General features: G+C 37.1%; 1 protein-coding gene across 1 annotated transcript; it reads left to right on the top strand.

Moving 5' to 3' along the window:
• Positions 1-76: 76 nt before the first annotated feature.
• pelp1 (proline, glutamate and leucine rich protein 1) lies at positions 77-27,916 on the top strand. Its single transcript, XM_048184041.1, is given in 18 exon segments — positions 77-280; positions 487-551; positions 4,394-4,499; positions 4,617-4,766; positions 6,692-6,763; positions 6,845-6,904; positions 7,011-7,167; positions 7,251-7,383; positions 7,510-7,597; positions 7,728-7,816; positions 9,224-9,337; positions 9,628-9,772; positions 15,610-15,763; positions 15,850-15,905; positions 16,016-16,240; positions 20,691-21,704; positions 21,707-22,489; positions 27,375-27,916. Coding segments are annotated over 18 exon segments (3,630 nt in total). The 5' UTR covers positions 77-139; the 3' UTR covers positions 27,453-27,916.

A 27,916-nucleotide genomic window follows, 5' to 3' on the forward strand; every position in this document is an offset into this window, starting at 1 on the left:
GGATATGTTATGCGTTATCCAATTAAGGACCTCATTCCAAAATGGGTTTGTTCTACACATATCTGCATGACGCGACGTGTTGACGTCAACTGAACTATACACTCGTCGCAGGGTGTTCTCGTCATACAGGGGCGCTAAGATGGCTTCAGCGGCTTGGCTGCATGGCCCCAACATAACGCGTTTAACAGAAGGACTAGTGTCTGTCCTAAAGGAGGACAGACCTGAATATCTACCTGCTCTTCTAGCAAACTACCGTGAGCATGGCGTGGTCGGGACTCAGGTAGGATTAAAGGTTTCTCCTGCCGGTCTTGTTTACGCTACTAGCGCGCGACGCGACTAGTACGCGCGCTTCTTTGATTTAAATAGAAGCGTTAGTAAATTCATATGTAGTCTTATCCTATATCTTTTTGTTTCATTTGAAAACACAATGAGGACTCGTTCATCTGTCTGTTTATATTAATGGCACTGTTTTTGAATCGTTTTCAGAGCACGGGAGCGGTGGGTGGTCTGGTGGGCATCAGTAATGCGCGGCTCGGGTCCAGTAAGACCAGGTGAGCTGTCAGAATAAAACTACTGGCATTTTGCACTCAAGATCTTCCCAACCCTGCCCGAACAGTCACTTGCAGTTTTAACGCTTACCCTCGTGCTCTGTTCGATTTCTGGGTAACTTACAGCCTTGCTGGTCCGGGTCAAATAGACTCTAATTGGATTCAATACAATTCCCCAAAAATCACACTATGAAAAAAAAAAAAAAACAACAACATACAACCAGGTGCAAATATTTAACTTTTAATATCAATACTTTTCACACTTTGCAAAAAATACATTTCTGTACTTATGATTTATAAAAATGTTTTTAACCACTATGTTTAAGACTAAAACACACACACACACACACACACTGTGGTACATTTGCGATTACTCATTTATAACAATAATATCTTAGTCTAGGGCTGGGTATTGACACAGTTTTCACGATTTGATTTGATTCGATTACTATTCACATGCTTTCGATTCGATTCGATATCAATTATTTTGGAAGTAGTATTTCAGTTACAGTACATGGTAAATTTTCCAGAGGAAAAAAAATCTCTCAACTAATGCTGTAAACTACACATGGGTGTCAGTTAGTACTACTATAATAATATTGAAGGTTAAATTAACTTATTTATATACAAACACTTAAATTACACTCAATGTTGTTTTTATTATAATTAAAGTTTAGAATTACATAATCATATTTCTACTCCAATTCGGGTTTTTTTAAATATAAACATTTAAATCGTGGCTGTCATAACTGATTTATTAAAACATGCATTAAATATTGAAGAACATTATAATGAATATGTAACGGTGCATAGCTATATTTATCAGAATGCTACTTTCTAGAGTTCACTTTTCTAACTGACTAATGAGTTTATGGTCACTGAATATGTTTTTCTGAGGTAAATGTGACGTTACGTGACGTTGTTTACAAGCTGTTTTATTGACGTCTTTCCGAGGTTGAAACACTGATTGAGCGATTACACAAGACATGATACGGATTTTGGTAAGGTGTACTGTATATTTTAATATACCTTCAGGTGTTTAGTCGTGTTTATTTCGCGCTGTAACTGGTATTAAAGCGGAGGAGAGGATCAGTTCACATCAGTTCACACAGTTCACGCTTCACGCTGCCGCTTCTCCGAGGTGCTACAGCGATCTGTCATGCCACATTAAACAGCGCCAAAACGGTATTTATTTTAACATGGACGTCATTTGAAATCTGAGACTTTGCTTCATATCAAAAGTAACAAAGCACAGTGATTATTGTGATTTATTGGATGGGAGGCGCTACATATTCTGCTCATTCATCAACTGAAAACAGACTAGACTAATCGATTCTTGGGATTTAAGAATCGATATCGGTTCGTAAAAATGAGAATCGATTAAAATCGAGAAATCAATATTTTTTACCCAGCCCTATCTTAGTCTAAATCTAAAGTAATCTTGACAAACCACTGTATATTTTATTTGAAAGTTGTCAGACTATAGTTTTCATATTTGGTGACAGATTTTCAAAAGATATGACAGAATAAAAGATAGTGATAAATTCTCCTTTTGTGATGCTGTGCCAAACTATAACGCACGCTTTTATTCTTTCCGTATGTTTTTTATGTGTGTTTTAGAGATTGAATTTGAGTCACATATTAGCATTTCTGCCCAAACTGATTCTGAATAGGATGTCTACTTCACAAATATTTTGAAAATTATGGAAATGTATTGTTCAGATCACTCAAACCATATATGGAAATCGAAGAGTCCTTATATGGTCAACTACATAAGGACTATAATTATATAATTAGTGTGTGTGTGTGTGTGTGTGTGTGTGATATATATATATATATATATATATATATATATATATATATATATATATATATATATATATATATATATATATATATATATATATATATATATACCTATTCAGTTTGTAAATTAATTGCCTAAATTATTACATTATTTGCTAACTGCATTCTCTATATTGTAATGTTGACATGCATTCTCTGTAAAACTGCTTTGAAACGATATGTAATGTGAAAAGCGCTATACAAAAAGAAAAGAAAAAAAAAAACAGTGGAGCCTGAATGTCCTCTAATGGAAAACTTTGATAGTGCGCACAAAAAACCTTTCTGAAAGTTCTTTTTCTGAGAGATCAACCTAAAATTTGTCTCAGAACTTTTTCAGATATTTAGTTTTGGTTTTAGAGTTGAACATGTTTTGTAAAATATATTTATGCAAAATAAAAACAAATTTTGATTTTGATATTTAAAATTTTCATAAACTTCTATAACTTTCTAAACTTAACTTTTACAACTTTTCTTTACTACTAAAGTAATCTGCAAAGTGTTCCCTTTAAAAAGATACCAAACTTAAGTCTGTGCTCTGAAGTGACTAAAATGACTTTTTATTTTCACAAACTTTAAAAATAAAGTTTTTAAACTCAGCAAGACACTGGCACTTCAAGACTAGAGTTGAAGAGCTCTGACATACAACAAAGGAATTTTATTTTTATTTTGTGTCTGTACAGTTATTTTGAATAGCTGCATATATGGGTCAAATTGACAGAACAGCAAGATCATACATTTCTGTATGCACATTTCAAGAAAAACAATATAGGTTAGATAGCATTTCTGATTGACAAATTATAACTATTTATCAGAAATTTTAGCCTTTTTTTTTTTTTTACCATCAATGGCTGACAAAATATTTTTCAGTATTGAGATAAGTGGGGAAAAGCTCCTTTTTACCTTCTCAAGGGTGGTTAAAAACCAACATAAAATATAATCCAAAATGTTTTATTTTGGGTCTATACAGTTGCCTTAGAACATTAAATATGCAGGTCAAATTGACCCACGAACATCACAAATGTAATAGTAATTATGTGTATATTTCAAAACACATCAGCATGCAAAACCGCCATTTCATTCAACTCAAAAAACGAAATGGGTGAAACTGACCCACAACAGTACACAAGACATAAAGTGCATGACCGAATTCTCTTGATGATCTTAGTCTCTTCAATTATTCTTTTTTTTCTCACTTTCATCTTAGTTCTAGTCTGTCCTCTGATCATTTCAGTCTAAACTTTATTAAAATACTTTACATGTTACTGCCTCCTCAGAACGATGTGTTGCATGTTGCACTGTACTCCTCTGTCGTTTTGGATAAAATCGCCTGCTAAATGAATAAATGTCATAGTAAGATTCAGAGGCTCCGAATGTGATCCCAGACTGCATTTATTTAGAAACCACTATCATTCTGCAATGACATTAAAGTTCACATCTATTTTCTAAATGCTTCTTAATGATCTCATTATGGATGATTCATCCATGCATATGGTTTATTTTGAAAGATATTTTTACTTTGCCATTTTTAATCAGATTCAGAACATTATAACTGAACCTTGTGGTGAAACCAGACTTCTCTGTGGTGATGTATGCTGAACTTCTCCAATCATTTAGTCCAGAGGTTTTTAATCATGTTCCTGGGGACCCGCTGTTATTTAGAGTTCAGCTCCAACCCTAATACAACACATCTGAACTAGCTAATTAAGCTCTTCAGGATCACTTGAAAATCACAGACAAGCAGGTAGGAGATACATTTTTCAGGACAGTGGGTCTCCAGAAGCAGGGTTGAAGACATTTTCTTACAATAGACTGCAAGCTCATATTCAATCTGTCTCCATTCAATTAACAACTGATGGATTGATCCTGTCCCCACCCTACGTTTCTTTCTTTTTCAATAATCTGTTTATCTTGGGAGTATGTCACAATATGGAAGAAAAGATCTGTTGCTTCTTCCGTTTCATCTCGACTTTAATAGAGCTTGGTGATCACATGTATTTCAGGTTTGAGGGTCTCTGTCTCCTCTCTGTGCTGGTGAAGGACAGTTCAAGTGAAGTGTTCCAGCAGCATTGCCTTTCATGGCTGCGAACACTGCAGCAGGTCATTCAGGTGAGAAATGTCTTCAGACTAGGGCTGTCTTAATAGGTTAACTTAATAGGTCTTTCCTGATTTTATTCAGTTCTGTATGATTTAGTAATGTGTCTACTGTTCTTCTCAAACACACAGTCGCAGGCCCCTCTCCCTACTGTTCAGCTTGCTGCGAGTGTACTACAGGACTTGTTGCAGTACTCATCCCAGCTGCCAGAGTTGGCCAGGGAGGTGGGACTCAACTCCATCCTGGGCATTCTGACCTCCCTGCTCAGCCTCAAATCAGAGGTAAAATGCATGCATATCCTTGTCACATTTAGATTGAAATCAGTTAAAGTCCCCCTGCAGTCAATAAAAGTATCCCTGAAAAACACATCTTTGATAATCACAATGACATATTTAATTATTTTTCCTGTGAAAATAATTTCTTCATGCTTAAAATAGCTTGAATGTAACTCTACTCCACCCTTGATTCGTTTAGTATATATGTGGATCTATGAATATGCAAATTAGTCCCTGCCTCCACTTAATCACACCAGGTTGGACTCCCTGATTCAGTCAACTTTAGTAAACCCTACACAATAGGAAGTGGAGATACTGGTTTTATTCAGCCATATATGTTTGAACCAGAAACTGATTCAGAAGAAGACGAGGAAGAGTGAATTATATTATTGATGGTGCTAAGAACCCTCATTTGATACTGTAAAAATATATTAACAAAACAGATTTGTTAAACGCTGTAAATTGGAGTAAATTGGACATTCACAATAAAAGTTTTAATAAGGATATTTTAAGGCCTTGTATCAGGGGAAAAAATAAATAAATTAAGTGTGTCTTTTGGAGTCAACTCCCCTTCACTAAGTTTTAGTTCAGTGCTGAGTTCTGCGCGCTCACGAATCCTCTCATTAAGAAACTGTAGACACGATGTAAGAGATTCATTGTGCAGTGTAGACAATCTTTATTGATTTATAATAGAACGTTGTGAGATTGCAAACTGAGATGAGTGACAGCTTTTTTTAGTGATTGAAAAGGTCTTTGCACACTTTTTAGGCAATATGTAATCCATTCAGAATTTGAATAAAAGTTGACAGATAACGGTAACATGATTAACCTGTGACTTGACTATGTTATCAAATAGTTAATGATGTGTTGCTAATGTTACACAACCATGTTCCCGTTCACAATCTCAGACAGCTGCCTTCTAAAAATCAGCATCCCTAGAAATTATGAATGGAAAAGCCCCATACGTTGATGGGATTGGTTACATATTTGTGACGGTAGGAATTAGGAGCAGTTTCAAACTGCGTTTTTGGAGACTGTCTTTGGTATTGTTGATTTTTAATTGTACGGTGTCCTTGAGTGTCATGTAAGGTGTCTATAAATAAAATGTATAATAATAATAATACACTGTAGATTTAAGGAGAAAATAGTATTCCAAAGTGGTGTTGACTGATGAATGTTTGCCTTAACGCCTATTAAAAACACTACATAGACATAAACAACGCTTAACTTGATTTTCACCACAGGGGGTCTTTAAAATGTAGTCTTGAATCAAACTGAATTTATCTTGTAGCATTGTCATTTAGTATTTCCTAGTTCATTCTGGGCTGGTTTACTCGGTGGAAATTGTACTCTTATGTGCACTACTATTCAAAAGTTTGGGGTCAGCATGATTTTTTTTTTTTAAGAAATTAGCACTTTTATTAAAAAGGACAGATTATATTGATCAAATGTGACTGTAAAGACATAATGTTGCAAAACATTTCTCTTTCAAATGCTTTCTATTCAATAAAACTTTATATTCATCAAAGAAAAAATGCATCACAGTTTTCACAAAAATATTAAGCAGCACAACTGCTTTCAACTTTGATAAGAAATGTTTCTTGAGCAACAAATCAGCATATTAGAATGATTTCTGAAGGATCATGTGACACTGAAGACTGGAGTAACGATGCTGAAAATTCAGCTTTGCCATCATAGAATAAATTACATTTTAAATAAAAATATATTATAGAAAACAAAAAAATTGCAGTATTTCACAGTATTACTGTTATTTTTTCTGTTTCAAATAAATGCATCCTTAATGAGCATGACTCATCTATCCAAAACTTCTATCCAAAACTTTTGAATGGTAGTGTATATGGTTTGATGAAGTGAGTATTGCATTTGTTGTGCCACAAAAAGCATCAAACAAAGCAAACTTTCTGTCATAGTGCCACCTAGCTGCTATGAAAGGAATGACGGCATGCATGATCTACTACCCGCGGGCCTGCGGATCACTGAGGGTCAGTATATCCATTGATAATATCTATTTTTTTTGATGGAGTTACTTTTTATCTGAACATGCTTACCTTTATCCCTTACAGGAAAAGCTTGGAGCGTATTTCCTCTCTAAGATGGACTCTGATAATCCTAAAGTACAAGAGGTTGGTTACATTCAGTTGTTCAGTGTTACTCTGGAAATTAAAGGATAATTGTGCGTACTTGAATCAAACTTTCTGTATTATAATTTTGACTTTTCATTATTGATAGGTGGCGTGTGAGTGTTATGGCCGGTTGCCCTGTCTTGGTGGGGTGTTGGAACGAGGGGGAGGTGGGCATAGGGCTGAGGGGTGGACCAATCAGCTGCATTGCCTTCTAGCATCAGCCAATAGCATACTGGGACAGTTATACCAGGGCACAGAAGCAGGTATGTGGAGTGTTGCTGTAATCGGCAAGTTTTTGTTGTATAGAGAGAAAAAAATGTGTTACGTTCTGTGCTCACTTTTTCAGAAGGGACAGTGCAGTATGAGGGTCCAGGTGTGGAACTCCCTTTCCCTTCCCTGGATGATGTAGACCCACTTCTGATCCTTCAGCTCCATCATCGTTACAAGGCCATTTGTCTGGCTATTAAACACACACTTAGGTAGTGCTAATGTTGTGTGGCTTAATTTGTTTTATTTGAAATGCTGATTTTTAAAGTCCGTTGAGTTTAGTGTGTTTTTCAATAATGATCTGGGCCATATTATTGATATGTACTTTCCTCTTGTAGCGCTGATCCTGCATCTTCAGTCCGTCTGCCTGTTCAGAATCTTCTCAATTTAGTGTGTCGAGCTCTGGCAGTCAACACGAAGAGCATTGTAAGGCTTTATCTCTGTCTCACTCTCTTGCATTCATGCATCTAAATGATATTGGAGTTGCTGTTCATGATATGATTCATTATACTTGCTTAACATGGATGTGGATACTAACAGAAGGAGTTTGTTTCAGAGTCCAACAGGAGAGGGCTGTCTGAAGCTGTTGGTTTTACCCTCTATACACAACGACACGCTAGAGCTTCTCTCTGCTCTCATCAAGACGTAAGCACACACACATTTACTCGGCTCTCTAAACTGGGACATTCCATTGACTATATTCAGCTAGTTCCAAATATTATAACCTAACCTTAAAAGAAAACAAAACCAAAAAAACGAAAACTATTTCTATACATTTTTTGCAAATGAGGATGTCCTCAAAAAACACATACACCCCAGCGTCTGGCACTTTACACAAATAGATTTTTTTTTATACATTGAGTTTCAAACTCTATTGCTTCCTCCTTCTTAAGTAAATCTCATTTGTTTAAAAGACCTCCGAAAAACAGGCGAATCTCAACATAACACCGACTGTTACGTAACAATCGGGATCATTAATATGTACACCCCCAATATTTGCATATGCCAGCTCATGTTCAAGGCATTACACAAGGGCAGCCAGTATTAACGTATGGATCTGTGCACAGCTGAATCAGACTAGGTAAGCAAGCAAGAACAATAGCGAAAAATGGCAGATGGAGCAATAATAACTGACATGATCCATGATTACATGATATTTTTAGTGATATTTGTGAATTGTCTTTCTAAATGTTTCGTTAGCATGTTGCTAATGTACTGTTAAATGTGGTTAAAGTTACCATCGTTTCTTACTGTATTCACGGATACAAGAGCCGTCACTATTTTCATTTTTAAACACTTGCAGTCTGTATAATGCACAAACACAACTTCATTCTTTATAAATCTCTCCAACAGTGTGTAATGTTAGCCCGTTAGCCATGGAGCACTATCAAACTCATTCAGAATCAAATGTAAACATCCAAATAAATACTATACTCACATGATCTGAAGCATGCATGCAGTATGAATGACGAACATCTTGTAAAGATCCATTTGAGGGTTATATTAGCTGTGTGAACTTTGTAAATGCACTGTATTATAGTTGAGAGCTCGGGGGGCAGGGAGCGCACGATTTAAAGGGGCCGCAGCCTGAATCGGTGCATAGTTAATGCCCCAAAATAGGCAGTTAAAAAAATTAATTAAAAAAAATCTATGGGGTGTTTTGAGCTGAAACTTCAGACACATTCAGGGGACACCTTAGACTTATATTACATCTTGTAAAAACTGGTTCTAGGGCACCTTTAATGTAAAAATACAGCGGTTCATGTTAGTTCGCAGTGCATAAACTGATTATAATTGATATTAATAATATATTAGTAAATGTTGAAATTAACATGAACAAAGATTATTAAATGCTGTAGAAGTGCAGTTCATTAATAGTTCATGTTAACTAATGTAGTTAGCTAATGTTAACTAATGAACCTTATATTACTTGAATTGTGTAATTGCTTGATTTTTGATTACTGAATTGTATGGCAGTGGTTGCTGGTTAAATTATTTGTGTCCAGAATTAGCTGAAGTTGTCATTTGTGATGTTTTTTTTTTTTTGTACAGTGTGGGTGCTGGACTGGTCCAGTATAGCAGTGTGCTCACAAGGCTTTTCTCACAGTCTCTGTCTGCATGGACGCCTCTGCCTGAGGCTAGTCTGGGCCAGCAAAGAGCTTACAGGTATTACGGAAACACCACTGGTGACAAAAAATATGAAAATAAAAATGAAACTGTTTACACCTTGTATTAACATTCATCTTGGGTAATCTGATAACAGGTTTTTAGACGAGACAGTACTATTTGTATGTTACTAACATATCTTAAATGTTTCCCCTGTGAACACTTGTGGACACATTTAGTTAAAGACATCATTTATTTTGTCAATGTGTTACTGAAGCACACAGTATGCTTGCTTACTGTTATTTTAAGTGTTAACTTTGATCTGATTTGATGTTATATTTTGCCCATAGTGCAGTGCGAGTGGCCGTGTACCATATCATAGAACTGTGGGTAAGAGTAGGAGGCGTCTCTCTGCTTCAGGGAAGCCCGTCCCACACAGAGTTGCTGTTCACTCATCTGATGGGTGACATCACACCAGGATCAGAAGCAGTCAAGGTAAGTTTAAGGGTGTTTGTGTCAAACATCATAAAGAATGTAATTAGTTACAATAAAGGCCCGTTCACAACAAGGACGATAACTGTAATGATCACAAGATATAGTTCTAAGAATCGTTTAAAATGTAAAAAGAGCAGAGTCAACACCACAACTATAGCGATAATGGCAAAGAGAAACAATATCATTTAAAGGTGCCCAAGAATGCTTTTTCACAAGATGTAATATAAGTCTAAGGTGTCTCCTGAATGTGTCTGTGAAGTTTCAGCTCAAAATACCCCATAGATTTTTTTTAATAAATTTTTTTAACTGCCTATTTTGGGGCATCATTAACAATGCACTGATTTACACTCTGCGCCGCCCCCTTAAATCGCGTGCTCCCTGCCACACGAGCTGTCGACTATATAACAGCGCATTTACAAAGTTCACACAGCTAATATAACCCTCAAATGGATCTTTACAAGATGTTCATCATGCATGCTGTATGCATGCTTCGAATTATGTGAGTAAAGTATTTATTTGGATGTTAAAGTTTTATTCTGAGTGAATTTGAGGCTGTCCTCCGTGGCTAACGGCTAATGCTACACTGTTGGAGAGATTTATAAAGAATGAAGTTGTGTTTATGCATTATACAGACTAGAGCTGCACGATTAATCATATCGCAATCGCGATGTCAAGCTTGTGCGATTATATGACGCAAAATGCTGCGATTTTATGAAATAAAATAATAATAATAATTTAATAAATAAATAAATACATGTGTGGACACGACAACCCATTCTCTGAGAGCCGTTTGCCCATTTTATACACCGCTAACAAAAAGAAGACCAGTCAGTTTCAGTTTAAGCAGTGGCACGTGTGGCGCGCATGGTCATGTCATGACATTTTCCGGTGTGCAGCACAGAGAACGGGTAACGTTCAGTGGCGTACGGGACACCCCGCAGCCCCCGCGGTGCGTGGGGGCCCCCACCCTATGATGGGCCCCGTCGCCGATTCACCTATTTAGGCTAGACTACTTTATAGTCTTTGCTTTTTTTTTTTTTTTTTTTTTAGAACTGAACTCAGTTGACTAAAGATGAAAATAAAGCATCTAACTGAAGCCCAAAAATGCAAGCAGAAGATCATAAAAATAGTGCTAAATTACCACAAAAGGGGGAAAAATTCATCACTGTTGTTTCCATCGCCGTTTGTAAGGTAGCCAAGACAACAGCAAGCCTTGATGCGCTGTGTTACTGTTAGCGGATGTGTGCCGAGACAAATAAATATGTTCGGTCTTTGCTGAGACATTATTATTGTTATTTATATTATTATATATTGTCCAAACGTATTTACCCCATCACCAGCTCTGCTAATGGTCAGCTATCGGAATGTCTGAAGTTCTTTTCCAAATGTAGCCTAGCCAATAAGTCTAGTTATTTCTTTATTCTTTTACTGTAACTACATGAATTTAGTTTAGGCCCAGCCTACATCATTTGATGCACCGATCGAAATTACTGAAAATTTGCGGCCGAAACAGCAATTTACGCGCTTGTCTAGAAGGGAACCTTATACGCAAATTTGTGTCTAACTTAGAATTTAGACCCGCTAAAATATATTGTTAGACCAAAAATATCTTATCAATTAATTAGGTAATAAAGACATGTAATAAAGAAATTTAATAAAAACAGAAAGACGTCTATTGCTTCAGCCCTCAAAGGCCGCGGAAACATGGATTCGATTGTTACGCACTTCAATCCATTCCACACCCGACGTTCATGGTTTTCTTCCTATTTATTAATTATAGGCAATTGGTTGATGAAACATTGATTGAAATTAAGATACAATTTCTACAAAACGAAATTAACTTTAAAGAAAGACTTACTATAAAACAAAACTTAATGAAGTGGTCAAACTTATGTCTAACCCGCTGCATGTCTCCCGAAATTGTGCATCTGTCACGCTATTCACTTTTCATAATCAACATAGGTGACATTTAAAAAAAAAAAAAAATCTATATATATATATTAGGCTATAGCCCAATATTTAAATATAAATATGAAACTAAATTGGCTACATTTTTATCCCTCTGGCCGATGAAAGCGCCGGCGCGTTCTGATGGATTTTCTCCTCATGACAGCTGAAACAACTTAAAACAGGCCTTCCGTCATTTTTGGCAATAGCCTACAGATTAGTGCAAGACTACAAATGGTCTACTTTTTTTAAAATTTTATTTTATTTTATATTTACGCTCACAATAACAACGACACCTTGTAGGCTACTTTTGTAAAACAGAATAAATAAAAACAGGGTGCGCTTTCAGCTGTCTCTCTGCAAGAATCTTTCTGAAACGTCTCAAAAATTAATTTAAACTCTGCGAATAACTGTACCTAAAAGAAAGAAACATCTCCATTTGATAAGAAATTTGTAGGTCTGTGTTAAATAAGAGGCGATCTATCCGCTGGAATGTGGTGTTTCTGAAATCATGTCCAGTGCTCGTTGCGGCTGTTATCCGTTCTCTTGGCGCTCCTTTGGTTTTAATGAGTAAATTAGCCTAAATATTTATTCCTGCCGGTATTTTAGTCTGCGATATCAAAATCACTAAACATTATATAGGCCTATCATATAGGCTAGGCTATAATATTATATATATATATCACTGCTAATGGGAGGGGCCCCATCTCATTCTTTGCGGGGGGGCCTCACAGACTTGCGGTACGCCACTGGTAACGTTAGATGGATGCGGAGCAAACGGTCACTGAACTGGTGGCAAGAAAAAATGCTACCTCTGTATGGTAGCGTGGCGATATTTTGGCTATAAGATTATAAACCCAGATTAGTAGTGGTTAAACGGATCGTTGTTGATCCGTGATCCGTACGGACCAAGGCCCACGGTTCGGAACGCATGTGTTTCGCGGATCAATTGCAACTTTAACCGCAATAGAGTGAAAGGTTATCATTTGAACGTGTTTGTCTTGCTAGTTTACACATTAAATAGATATAATAAAACCATTCCAGCGCGCTAGAAGAGGCAAAAGGATTTAATTTGGTATCGCACGCAGCGCTGTTATCGGTGCGCACATGACGCACATACATACAAGGCTCACGCGCACAGAGAGAGAGAGAGAGGCGCGTTATAGCTCGCAAACTCCAAATTGATTTCTCTTTCGTGTCCTCAATGCACTTGGATGGTCACATACACGCATTATGTCAGTCAAAATACCTCTCTCAGCAAGTCTTCTCGTAAACACCTTCGGTTAATTTCTTAAGTGAAGGAGGTGAGAATTCAGATGTGTATCTATCTGATGTGTGCGTGCATGTCTTACTCTTAAAGTGACAGCAACCTATAAATACCTGCTGTTGTCTGTCATGTAAATCAAACAACAAAACACAGCTTTAACAAAGATTAATCTATATTAACCCCCTACTGCACACATGTTGATGGCAAATGAAAAAAAATATTCCACATAATTTTTTGGTTCTTTTGGGAACATTTTATTGATTAAAAAAAAAATGTTTTCGTTGCCTCAGGGCAACGTTGTGCGACAATGGTACAGAGTCATAGAGAAAATTATCATCAAAATAATTTTTTTGTAAAAAAAATTCAAGAAATCATTAAGTAAAAAGGGAAAAACACTTGAAAGACATTGATGTATTGAATTTGATACATGCATAGGTCTGTATCATGTAGTGTGCTATGCAATATAATGTACTTCATGTAATAAGATTTCACTCTGTACGGAACTTCAAAAAGCACTTCTTCTCTGCTGTGACATAGTGGTGTATGTTACATTTTTTGCACATCACTTTGGGTGTTCCTGCACACCCAGGAATCTTGCATCTTCCCTTCTTATAATACATTGTTGCCAATGAGAGGTACTGTCTAAAACCTCCTCAAAAAGTACCCCTTATCGCACAACGAAAAGAAAAACTGAATTTCTGAACATGCAAAATAAAAAAAAAACTTCATAAAACCTGACAAAAGGCTTCTCTACACCTTCAAACACACACACATATTTTTTATGTACAGTTCATGTCGTTTCAAATAAGGTTACTAAAGCAAATAATATTGCCTTCTCACACCATGTGCTCCTGTGACCATGTGTCAGAACAGGACGTCCCACCTTTAAATGGTGCTTGATATTGACTCCAACACCTTACTGAACTGTTATTTGGTACTTTCTCGACCTTTCTAATTGGTTGATATCATTTAAAGAAATATTTACTAAACATAGGGCTTAAGAAAACTTTCCATTGCCTGAGGGCAACGCTGTGCTGTAGAGGGTTAAATTTATACAGTGACCAGTGTCATTTTACATTTAATTACATTTCTGTGCATGAAAATTAATACTACAGTTAGACCTTATTTGTAACTTTATGTAGTATTTATCTATGCTTGTTGTAATTGGTGTACAGTATTTGTTCTTTTTACAGTCTGTTCACTTGCCTTTAATAATGTATTACTTAGGCTAGTAGTTTATGCTGTGGTATCAGAGTAGTTTAAGTGGGCTAAGTAATTCATGCAAAGTTAAGTTACCCCCATCCCCCAATTTTTTTTTTTTGTGCTGATCCGAAAAATGATCCGATCCGTGACGTCATAACCGTGATGTGATCCGAACCGTGAGTTTTGTGATCCGTTGAACCACAGATTAGTAAAGAAACAAACATCTTAAATGAGATTATAACAAGTTTGCAGTAATGCAAAGGTGTTATTATTTAATTTTGTAAAAATATTTTAATTTGAAAACACTGTGCATTTATTTGTTGTTGTTGCTAGTTTGAGTTAAGAAATACACATTTCAGCATTATCAGTAATCTGTGTGTGCATTTTCATAGAGAACCAAGCAAGATGACTCATGATACTATTTGTTTATTATATCGCTATCGCATATCACAATCGCAATATTGACCTCAATAATCGCAATATGACATTTTCCCCAAATCGTGCAGCCCTAATACAGACTGCAAGTGTTTAATAATGAAAATAGCGACGGCTCTTGTCTCCGTGAATACAGTAAGAAACGATGGCAACTTTAACCTCATTTAACAGTACATTAGCAACATGCTAACGAAACATTTAGAAAGACAATTTACAAGTATCAGTAAAAATGTCATGCTATCATGGATTATGTCAGTTATTATTGCTCCATCTGCCATTTTCGCTGTTGTTCTTGCTTACCTAGTCTGATGATTCGGCTGTGTGCAGCTCCAGACGTTAACTGGCTGCCCTTGTGTAATCCCTTTCATAATGTTGGGAACATGGGCTGGCATTATGCAAATATTGGGTCGTACACCCCGACTGTTACGTAACAGTTGGTGTTATGTTGAGATTCGCCTGTTCTTCGGAGGTCTTTTAAACAAATGAGATTTATATAAGAAGGAGGAAACAATGGGGTTTGAGACTCACTGTATGTCTTTTCCATGTACTGAACTCTTGTTATTCAACTATGCCAAGGTAAATTCAATTTTTGAATCTAGGGCACCTTTAAATCACATGATTCGTTGACATGATTGGTTACAAGGTAGTTTGTGACATTAGAAACACCAGCGATTTCAAACCACAGGTTTGAGACTGTCTTTGGTTTACTGCAGTTTTAAAGAGAAAATAATCAGCAAAGGTGCTGACTTATGAATTTGCACATGGTTTGTCTTAAAGCATGTTAAAAACACCAGATAGACATATAAACAACATTAAAAACTTGGTTTTCACCACAGGAGGACTTTACATTGTAATGATATAAAACATCACCCCCAGATGTGTCCAATGGCCATCTTTTGTGGATTGTATTGTCAGTCAGTTTTAGAAATGAATACATAAAATTGTAGCCCTGCTCGGTTCAACGGTTCTGTCTTTTGCTGTCTAGCTTCGTTCTGGACAACAGTCATCAATGACTGACCTGATTGGTTCTGCTGGCAAGTCAGGTCCTCGTCGGACTAAGGGAATAGTAGATGGAGTGTCACTACAGAGGAAAGGAGATGTGCTAGCCAATCAAGACACATGCGTTGCTGCTTTACGGGGTGAGCACTCAGTAACGATCAGTGAATTTCAAGTTTTATTGGCTGGAATAAACCACATTTACTGATGAAGAATGTTTCCTTTACAGCTTTGAGACAGATCATTTTGACCAGTGGAACTTTGTTAAAGGAAGATCTGCATAAGGTTTGTTCATTACAGTTTGTTCATGTTTGGGTATTGATGTCTTTTAATGTTACATACAAATATGGAAAAGTGTGTTATGTAGTTCTTCTAAACACGCCCTCCCTTGTTAGAGGATCCAAGACCTGGTGGTGCCTCTGTGTGTGCGTCTGCAGCAGCAGGCCCACTGTGTGCTGGAAGTCGGTGCTGTCAGTGGACAGTATGGAAGCCCTACTCCTCGCAGGGAACTCTACCGCCTCTTACTGGCACTTGTGCTGGTGCCCTCTCCCCGTTGGCCTCCTTCCCTCTCCTGCGCTGTTTCCATCTTCAGCCACGGCCGGCGAGATCGCAACATCATGGTCAGTGAACATCCTTGGTCATAACTTGGGGTTGAAAGTGGTAATCTTACAGAAAACCCTGTCCCTGTTGAATCTAATTTATCAGAGCATAACATGCTGAGGCCATGTTATTGCAACACAGTACATAACACAAATGCAAATAGCATGTCATAAAAGCAAGATGACAACGTGACAAGTTATAACCGTAATTAAACTGAGCTGTACCTGTTCTATCTTCATGCAGCATACATTCTCTGGCTCTGTAGGATCTTACAACAGTTCCCACATGAGCGATTTATAGATTATAATTACAAAATATGCTAATCGGTGACTTTAAGATAGTTAACACCACATCAGCTACATAAATTCATCAACTAACCATTCAGAAACATCCTGTTCCATTTCTTGTTATCACTTCTTCTTGAGTCTTTCCATCATTATCCGACTTTGGTTTGAACATAAAAGGCTGAACATTGAGTCTGCGTGAAGTAAAGTTAATCGGAACTGCTAACTTAAGCTCCTGAAACTCCGCCCTCTTTGAGAACAGCAGCTCATTTGCATTTAAAGGGACACACACAAAAACTGACAAATTTAGCATGCTATAAAAAATGATCTGTAGGGTATTTTGAAAGTGAAAAAAGTGAAGTGACATCTGGCCAAGTATGGTGACCCATACTTGGAATTTGTGCTCTGCATTTAACCCATCCAAGTGCACACACACAGCAGTGAACACACACACCGTGAACACACACCCAGAGCAGTGGGCAGCCATTGCTGCGGCACATGGGGAGCAGTTGGGGGTACGGTGCCTTGCTCAAGGGTCTCACCTCAGTCGTGGTATTGAGGGTGAAGAGAACGCTGGACATTCACTCCCCTCACCGACAATCCCTGCCGGACCTGAGACTCGAACCCATGACCTTTGGGTTACAAGTCCGACTCTCAAAGGTCATGGGTTCAGAGTGTGTATGTGAGCTAAAACTTCACATACACACTCTGGGGACATCAGAGACTTATTTTACAGCTTGTAATAGTGGCATTACATGACCCCTTTAAAGTCTTTGGACACTTAAGTCACCACTAAAAATATCTAAAAGATACAAAATATCAAACCAAGTGGCTTCTACAAATAAATATTGCTAGAGCTTTTCTCAGAATTCACTAGTCCAAGCTTCTTTTTCACTTGTCATTTTTTTCATGGTGCATGTTGTAGTCAGTTCCCATCAGGTTCATTTAGGTGTTTCAGCAGAATTACCCTCGGTGTAGTTCATCACATTAACTAATGAACATGTTCAGTCTGACAACCAGAAAGAATCATTTTGAACAATGTGTTTGAATCATATTTTGAAATATAAACATTTTTAAACTTTTGCATGAACTGTTCTTGTGCTGTATGTATTTATAGCATGAACATATATATAATATAACACATACTATTCAAAAACAAAAAACTTGTTTTTATATTTTGTTATATATTGCAAATACATTTGTAAATATTTAATTCTTCCTTAATTGTCCAAATACATTTTGGGAATACAACAGACCTTTATCACAGTGGAAATGATTACAGGAAGTGCTCGACGAAGCAGTGCATCGATTATATTTTCGGTATATCGATCGGTATATTTTCAATGTGATATTAACACCTTGTTGAATAAACGCCTCTTAAAATAAGCATCCGCAGGATAATTTCAAAATCCAGACATTTTCAGAGACAGGAGAAAGAGATATTCTGATGATTGCTGTGTACAGAATTTATCTGAGAAAGCCGTGGCACGTAAACATAAGTGATTATTTCACCAGACGGTGTCAGTGCTCGTCTTAACTAGTAACGGCAATGCTGCAGTGTGTGAGAGACTTGATGAATGAGATCAGAATGAACATATTCATTTGAATTAAATATCTTAGTCATTATTCTGCATCATTTTTAATTGAAAATCATTTCACTGTATGCAATTCACAACATTCAAAATTCATAATATTCAAAGCAGTCATGCTGTCAACGCATTTCTGATTAAGATTTCTTAACACATCATTAAATTTCAGTTAAGGTGCATTTATTCATCTTTTTAAATATTGCCCTTACGAAAGAAAAAACATGGTTACTACATTTCTTTTTTTTCAATAATAAAACCATGGTTAATTTTCGTAAGGGAGCTCATCAGTCAAATTCATCTAAAAATGTAAATTCAACAGGTATTAAATATGATCAGTTAGAGAAAAACACTTAATAAAAAGACGAGCACTGGACTGCGACAGGTTAGTTGAGAAATACATTCATTTATTATTCAGAATGCACATTTAAGGGAAATATAATTATAGGAACATTTCAGCAAGTTGAAGATATGAGATGTAAACATCCTCAGTTTGGAAATGCATAGGTCTTCTACTCACGAACGCACGTGCCGCATATTATTTTAAAAGAAGGATCTTCAGAGGATTCAGCCATTAGGTTTGATTGCGTTGCGTTGCGATGGGACCGGAAATGGCGATACACTGCTTCACTTACCGGAAATAGGAAGTGTGATAAAGGTCTATTACAATTTTGCAGCTTATGTAGCAAAAGTTTACTGAAGAAGTCACCTAACCCAACCCCTACTCCTAAACCTACCCATCACAGAAACATGTGCAAAACACTAGATTTAAATAACTTCTTTTGACTGATTTATCAGTCTTTTTAACTAGCGAGGAGCAGTCAATGTCCTCACTAGTGGGTTGTGAGGTAGTGGGTAGCATCTAAATGTTATCCACCAGAGGGAGTCTCACTCTAGTGGTCTCACTTGTTTGTTGATTTACAGTATTTCCCAGCTAGTTTCAATGCATTGTTGTGACTCCAAGTGCATTGTGCTATTGAAAGCAGAAGCACTGAAAAAGGATTTGAGTAAATGTATGTTGTAATAAGAGGCTTTTGAAATCATTGGCACTCAAAAAAGTATGTCAGAAGCACTTTACAATCAAGTTCAATTTAACATTATTTAATGTTAAGAGTCATGAACTAAAAATGAAAAACATTTTACAGCATTTCCTAATATTGGTTAATTATTTATAAATATGCTATTGTTCATTAATTAATATTTGTTCATAATACCTATAATGTGACACTGAAGACTGGAGTAATGATGCTGACAATGCCAACACTGGAAAAAATTGCCTTTTTAAATTTATTCAAATAGAAAACAATTATTTTAAACTGTAACATTTCACAATATTACTGTTTTTACTGTATTTTTGATTAAATCCAGTCAGCCTTGGTGAGCATAAGAGATTTCTTTCAAAAACATTAAAAATGCTTTCAAAATTTTGACAGGTACTGTAGGACTTAACCATGATTTGTAAAATCAGTGTTGTAAAATCCAGCCCTTTGTGTACTTTCAAGTTTAAACGATTTAATGTCATATTAACTGTACCTGTCTGAACACGCAAATGGATTTTAAAAAAAGTCTTAAAGTATACAGTGACTGACGTACACTGACATTCATTTTGACAAAGTATATTTGTCCTCTTATGTGTCTGTCTGCTCTCACTGTGAATGCTCATTTTGGGTGGTGTAGTGGCTATCGGTTTCTAATGACGCAAGAGACTGTAACTAGAGACAGTGTTTCATGTTTACAAAGCTGTACAGAAAAGTAGTGAGATGTTAAAAAAGAAACATTACGTCTGGCAAACTGGTTCTTTTATTGTTTCCAAGGATAAATTTAGCCTATTTTAACACTAGAATAGAAACTGCAGAGTGAGTGTGGCCCTTGAATAGACCTGCCTCTGTCTGTGGTTCATCACGCAGTTACCATATTTCTCCATGTCTGTCTAACATGTGCTCTGTTTAAAAAGTATAGTTCAGCCAGAAAAGGGGAAGTTCTGTCTTCATTTATTCACCCTCATGTTGTCCAAATCTTGTTTGATTTATTTTCTTCTTCATGACACACACAGTATTTTGAAAATTGTGGATTTTTTTTTTTTTTTTTTTTTTTTTGTCCTTTGTCTTTTTGTCTGTACTATGAAAGTTAATGGGGTCCAATGTTTTGGACCTCAGAATTCCTCAGAGACATCATGACATGAGGGTGAGTTAATTATTATTATTATTATTATATAAATAAATAACTCACCCATAGATACCCAGAAATTAATATTCATTTACTCGCCCTCATGTCATCCCAGATATATATGACTTTATTTCTGCTGTGGAACACAAATAACTTTGGATGTCCCATACACTTGCATTATATAGACTCTCAGAGATGGATTATTTTTTCTAAAAATCTTCATTTGTGTTCCACAAAAAATGGTTATATACATCTTTGATAGCACGAGTGTGAGTAAATGAGAGAATTTTTGTTTTTAGGTGGACTATTCCATTTTGAACAACGGTGATATTGTCTCGTTCATTATGTGTTGACATAGTCAAATTTGTACTGACCACGGAAAATGTGACCTGACGTTTCCTGTTGTTTTTTTTTCCCTCTGTGTATGCCTACAGGTATCGTCATTCTGTGCTGAGGCTCTAACTATATGCAATACCCTTATTCATCCTCGCACACCCTCAATCTCTCTCCCTCTCACCCCTTTAACTCTCAAATCAACCACATCTGCCCCTGTCCTTGCTTCTGGCCAAAACCCCTCACTGACTATCCCTACCCTCCTTGGTGGAGCCTCAACAGGGCCTCCTTTCCCTGCCAGGCATCCCATGGGCTTAGGCCCTGCTACCCTCCTTGGCTCTCTGGAGAACCATCTACCTTTGGCTCCTCCGGTTCTTCCAACTCCAGCATGTGCTACAGCCACCCCAGGCGACCTGCTGCTCTCTCCGGCCCAACCGGGTGAACTGGCAGGCCTTGGAGCCCCTGAAGGCCAACGACAAGTTTTTGTCCGCTATGACAAAGAGGAGCCAGAAGATGTGGAGATCTCTTTGGAGAGTGATTCAGATGATAGTGTTGTCATTATGCCAGCAGGCATGATGATGGAGTTGCAAGACGGAGCAGCAAATGCACAATCGCTGTCCCAGCCAGCGGCATCTGCGGTAGGTGGCCTGCAGCCCTCCATCCCAGTAGTGGGTGAGGTTGGATCGGTTGACACCTCGCTACCTAATGAGCTGCCCACCTCCATTCCCCATCAGATTCTGCCAGCTAACGCTAATAACATTAATTCTTTCCCTGGACCAAGCCAGACGGCCCCGCTTGTGTCTCTGGTGCCTTCTCTGAGCTCAACTACAGCTTCACTCTCAGCATCACCTGCCGGTCTTGCGGATTCACTGACGGGTGGTCCACAACTTCAGCAGATGTTGATGCAAAATTCCCCAGGTGGGCAGCCACCAACGCTGACCTTGTCTTTACAGATGCAGCTTCAGAACCAGATCGCTCAGACCAGCCGTCAGATCCAACAGCAGCCTCCAGGCAATGACGTGGACCAGCACGTCATCAACATCAACAGCTCAGATGAGGAAGAGGAGGAGGAAGAGGAGCTGGAGGATGATGAAGAATTGGGAGAGGAGGAAGAAGAGAGGAAGGGTTGGAGGATGAAGAGGAGGAAGAGGAAGGCAGCGAATTCATGGATGAAGAGTATCCTGAGGGAGAGGACTTTGATGACTATGACGATGAAGAGGGTGAGGGTGAAGATGAGGATGAAGAGGAAAGTGAGGAGATCCAGCCATTGGAGGGAGACGATGACAGAGGGATGATAGGCGAGGCAGAAGTCATGTTTGCGGCAGAGGAGCAGCAAGGGATGGAAATGTTCTGCATGGAGAGAGAACGAGAAGTAGAACCAGGGATTGAGGAGATGGAGGGTGTGAGGAGTGTCTATGCAGATGACAGGATCAAGGAGAAGGGGACCTTGGAGGAAATTGAGAACATTGGAGCGGTTGAGAGAAACGAAGCTGTGGTTGGCAAGCAACAAATAGAGACTCTTGTAATCGGTGAAGATGCAGAGGGCCATGAAGAGGACACCACCGTGGAGGCGGTTGAACCTGAAGTAAGAACATGTGAGCAGGAACTGGCCAGGCCAGAAGATCCCGAAGAAGAAGCTGGGCCATCACAACAGGGTCAGGAATTGACTGTAGAGGGTGAAGTTCGAGAGCAAGAAACGGAGTCACAGCCTGAAGACAAAACTAATCAGAGCGCACCATCCACGACAGAGCAGGAGGTGTTACAGAGTGTAGACGAGACCGTTGAGGAACAGAAAGAGAGCAGTGAACAGGGAGATGATACAGATGCAAGGGGAACAAAGAGGAAAATGGAGGATCGTGAGGAAGGAGAGTCTTCTGAACAAGGCGTTGAAAAGAAAAGGGTAACCTTGGTCCAGATTTCTTTCTCTTTTTATATAATATAATATAATATAATTATTTAAAAAATTACCATTTTGCACACTACCATTTAAAGGTTTGGGGTCAGTTTCAACTGTTTTCAACACTGATAAGAAATGTTTCTTGAGCACCAAATAGAATGATTTCTGAAGAATCATGTGACACTGAAGATTAAACTTTGCTATCACAGGAATTAATTAGATTTTAAAATGTATAGAAAATAGTTATTTTAATTGGTAATATTTCACAATATTACTGTTTTACTGTATTTTTATCAAATAAATACGTCCTTGGTGAGCGTAAAAGAGACTTCTTTCAAAACAAAAAATCTTAAAGACTCCAAACTTTTGAATGGTTGTGCGTATTTTGATTACGGCAGTACTTTTTAGTACAGAGAAACCCTAAAGTTGCATTCTCAGCATTGCTGCAAAGGACAGTTACCTCAATAACTGTTAAATGGCAACATTTCCTATTAACTTTATATCCTTGAGTATTGAGGTTTATGCATGAACACACACAGGGTATGCACAACAGCACTTTGCACTTGCAATGCATTGGCCAAGGATGCACATTAATATGTGCATACTTGCGTAGAGTATCGTTGGATGATATATCCTGCTTTTAAAAATGGTACGATTCCACATTTTATTAGTACCGGTACTTTAACATGACAGCATTCTATTAAGAGCCATATTTCTTAATTTATGTCGATGTGTGGCAGCAGAAGTCAGGACATGTGTGTACAGAGCTCTGCTTCCACTCCCTGCAGTGCGTAAAATATATCTGCACAGCATATCACGGATTAAAGTTGTCAACTCTTTATAGTGGGGGTATTCATTTAAATTTCAAAGAGGTCCAGTCTCTATTTCCTTCCCAGCGGAGGTCCAGGCAATACTTTTTTGATATATTATATTATATTATATTATATTATATTATATTATATTATATTATATTATATTATATTATATTATATTATATTATATTATATTATATTATATTATATTATATTATATTATACTGCCTGTATATATAGTGTACGTGTGTGTGTGTGTGTGTGTGTGTGTGTGTGTATGTGTATATATATATATATATATATATATATATATATATATATATATATATATATATATATATATATATATATATATATATATATATATATATATATATATATATGCGCACACATGTGTATATATAATTTTTTTTTTTTTTTCATTTTTTCCAAAATATAAATGGGCAAATACTTAAGAGTCTATGAATGGATCATTATTACAGTGATTTATTATGTTTCTAGCATGTTGTGTTTGGCAACCGTTCTTCTAACCCTAATTGATGGGCGTATGTAGCTTTTCATTTCTTAAACAACCATGTAGGAAGACACATCATGGCCATATTCCAAGATGACAAAGCCAAGATTCATCAGGCTCAAATTGTGAAAGAATGGTTGGGAGGGAGCATGAAGAATCATTTTCACACATGAATCGGCACCTCTGAGTCCTGACCACCCCAACCATTCTTTTCACAACCTGATGAATCTTGGCTTTGTTATCCTGGAATATGGCTATGATATGTCTCCCTACATAGCTGAACAGAAAACAAAGTGTAGTAGTAGTAGTAGTTTTAATTGTCTTTTACTTTGGCATCTACAAATAATTTTCCCAATTATAACATTATTTATTATGAAATGCTCTTAACATGCTGGTTAATAGGCCTGATGTTAAATGTGGATACAGGGTTCCTACTCAGTTTGTCTCGTGGTCCAGAACCTATTTGAGGGTCCCTGTTATCTATCATTTAATTTTTTACTTGAATGCTACTGTTAAAACTGCTGTAGCCTATCTGAAAAATTTAAGCATTGTTTATTTCATTTGTATGTTATTTAATAGGCTATTGTATTTGCCATATTGCATCATTAATTCAGTATTGGTATTGAGATATTTTAGTCAGGTATTAGGGGTGTGACGAGATCTCGCGAGACTAAATTGTGACAAGATTTCTCGTCGAGGCGAAAAGCAGTCTCGTGATAGTGTGAGGGTGAAATTAAGATATAACATGCCACCGCTACATTTACATTATGCCTCCACTGTCGTTTTGCTTTTTATAGACATAAAAAAACATTTAATTCAGTTGGATAACGGTCGCCGCCGCTCCCTATTCACAGAGTACGCGCGATCGCGAAAGTGAAAGTAAACACGAGCGCGTATTCAAACGCGATGTCAATACCCCGCATTTGAAAGCGGCTCCCTGATGCATGCAAATATCTCCCAATATGAAAGCTATCTTAGGCTGGGCTGTGTAGTTGTAAGCATCTCTCAGCTCTGTATCATGCTTAAAGAAAAATTTGGTCTCTATTTGCACTTTGAATATTGAGAGAGTGCTTTGATTATGGTTGCACTTATTGATTGCACTTGAGACTAAAAGAAAACATTTATTTTTATAATAACGCTTTACAATAAGGTTTCATTAGTTAATGTTAGTTAACTTTACATGAACTAAGAACAATACTTCTACACCATTTTAATGTTAATCTCAACATGTACTAATACATTGTTAAAATCAAAAGTTGTATTTGTTAACATTACTTAATGCACTATCATGAACTAACCACAAATGACTTATGTTTAACTAATATTAACAAAGATTAATAAATACTGTAGCAAAGATATTGCTCATTGTTGATGTTGGTTAATACATTAGTTTTTTTACGATTGCTTTAGCACAATTTTAAAAACAAGGCTCATTTTGTCAAAACACTACACACAATTCACAGATCCACACACACAAGTAGCAGAACGCCTCGGGTCTTTTGCTAAATGAAACACTTCATTCAAAACTTTACATTCATTTAACAAAACCCAACTTTGACACTGTATGGAACACACATGGTTCATACATTCTGATTCTGTTTGAGCACAGCAGTGTGTAAATGAATCAATCTTAAATACTTGTACCTTTTATACCTTTTTTTTTATTGACAAAAAAACAAACAAAAAAACACAAGACCAGCACTGCATATTGATGAAAATATTTATTTCTCACCACATTGTAAAATCATTCAATACATCAATGCCTTTCCAAAGGTTACATTTTGCACTGAAAATCAGAACATATTCTAAATACAATATAGTACACAAACAAAAACATTTTGGAGACAAAACATAAGCATGATTTTTAAATGGAAAAAAAAAAAAAAACAATAGAAAAAACACCTAAGCATCATCTCTGGCCTAGCTGGATCTGGCCATAGCACTTCATCCACATCTCAGGCTATGTCCTCTCTCACAAGGCAGTGAGGCAAGAATCTTCTTGAAAGGCGAATCCATCCTTGGACAGACCCTGCATCAGTTAGGTCACAGACCTTCTCCATGGCTTGAATGAGGCACATCCCGACATAGGGCTGGAGATTGTAAACCTTCCATGCCAAAAAAAAAAAAAAACCTCCTCAATGGGTTTAAGGAAGGGCAGTATGGTGGAAGGTATTGGAGTGAAAATTGTGGATGCTAATGAAACCAGTTTTGGACCAGAGCAGATAGGTTGAAATTTACATTGTCCCATATGACGATGTATCTCATCTGCTCTGCATCCTTTTGGTCTTCTGCTGTGACGATTTTGTGCAGTCTGTCTAAAATGTGAATATGCGGGCCGTGTTGTAAGGGCCTAAGTTGGCATGCTGGTGGAGGACCACATTCTGCGTGATTGCGACATATATTGTGATGTTAACACCACGTTGGCCCGGGACATTCAAAATGATGTTTCTCTCTCTCCCTCTTACTGCAACATTGCCTTTCATTTTGTCGAAGACACACAAACTCACCTTTTGCCTTTTATATAGTACTTGCCCCTGATTGTTGAGTTTACAGTTAAGCACCTAAGTGTCTGCACACCTGACGGCTGTGTTTGATCAATTGGTTTATAGGCGTGGTATTTTGGAAAGCAGTGTTTTGAAATGGCAAAGAAGTGACTTGTTAGGTTTCTGTGTCTAATGTAGAGAAGTGTGTTTAGTGTTGTGCAAAACAATGTGTGTCGTTTTTAGCAAAGTGTGAGGCTTAGTTGTGCAGTTCTAGGCTAAGGTTTTGCTCCTTGAGTGTAAAGTTTCAGTAACTGTTATTTTTAATTTTAGTGTGTAAGCAATCGTAAAAAACTGTTAATAAATGAGACCTTATTGTAAAGTTTTACCATTTTTATTTATACTCTTTATTTCTATACACAATTTGTGGAAAGGAGTTCAGTTAGGAGGTCAAAAGTTGTAGAAGCTCATAAATCATGTACAGCAAGGTCTGAAGAGACTTGTATGAAATTATACAGGAGAGAAGCCAGTCGGTTGAGTTTGCGGCAAAACCTTTTACAGTGCTTGAATATTGTTGTCTTTTACTGCATATGATAATTCATACTCTGAAAGTAGAACTGAAATTACATTAATTACAAGATGATTAGTTAAAACATTTCAAATGCACCTGCAGAATATTTTTCTAATCATCTTTGAGGATTTCTTAAAAATAGTGTGTATAAATCTTGTCTTGTGAACTCGTGTCTTGTCTCGTCTCATGAGCTACGTGTCTCGTCACACCCTATCAGGTATCATATCAAAGTCAGAATTTTGGTATCGTGACAACATTAGCGTAGAGTATGCTTCTGTCTTCTGTTTGGATTTGTTTAAACAACTGCAGAAGCCAAAACAAATGAGAGTGCCTTGCATTTCTTGCAGCAACATTTTTTTGTGTGTGTAGTTTACTTGTTAACTACTAGACTTGTACTGATTATTCTGGTAATGGCATGTAAACATGTGCAGACAATAATTGTTGCTTTTTCTGAGCTTTTCTCTCCAGCACTTTCAATCTAGCTCACACTCTTTCTCCAACTCTTTTCCAGATGGACGACATGCTAGCAGATTTTGTTGACTGCCCGCCAGATGATGACGATCGTAGTGCCTCTCAATCGCAGTCCTAACATGACCAAGCTTCTCATTCACTCTAATCTCACATCAGATTGCAATGAATGCTCAGATCCCGAAAGATCCCTCATAGTCACACATGACAGGTAGTGTCCCCTCAACCTCTGCTGTAGATGCACTAGAAAAGCTCCAAATCGATTTCTTTGAAAGAGTTTTTGGTTTTCAGGTTCAAAAAATCCATTACCATTTGTACATTTTTAAACACTGCAAAAACAATTAATGATCTGAGAATAGACTTTTAGCTGGTCATAGTTGGTATTTTTCTTTTTTGGCAGCTCAATATAAGTAAAATGATACCGTAGTCACAAGTATTCAAAAGTGCTTTTATCATTTGGACAGTATGGTTGTTTTGTAGCCTTTTTTTTTTTTTTTTTTTTTTGTAATATCATTTGTATATGTAACACATACTTGGCATTGTGTTGAAAAAGATCATGCAATAAAGTGAATGTTATGGACCTTT

Source organism: Megalobrama amblycephala, linkage group LG3, assembly GCF_018812025.1.
Source record: "Megalobrama amblycephala isolate DHTTF-2021 linkage group LG3, ASM1881202v1, whole genome shotgun sequence".
NCBI lineage: Eukaryota > Metazoa > Chordata > Actinopteri > Cypriniformes > Xenocyprididae > Megalobrama > Megalobrama amblycephala.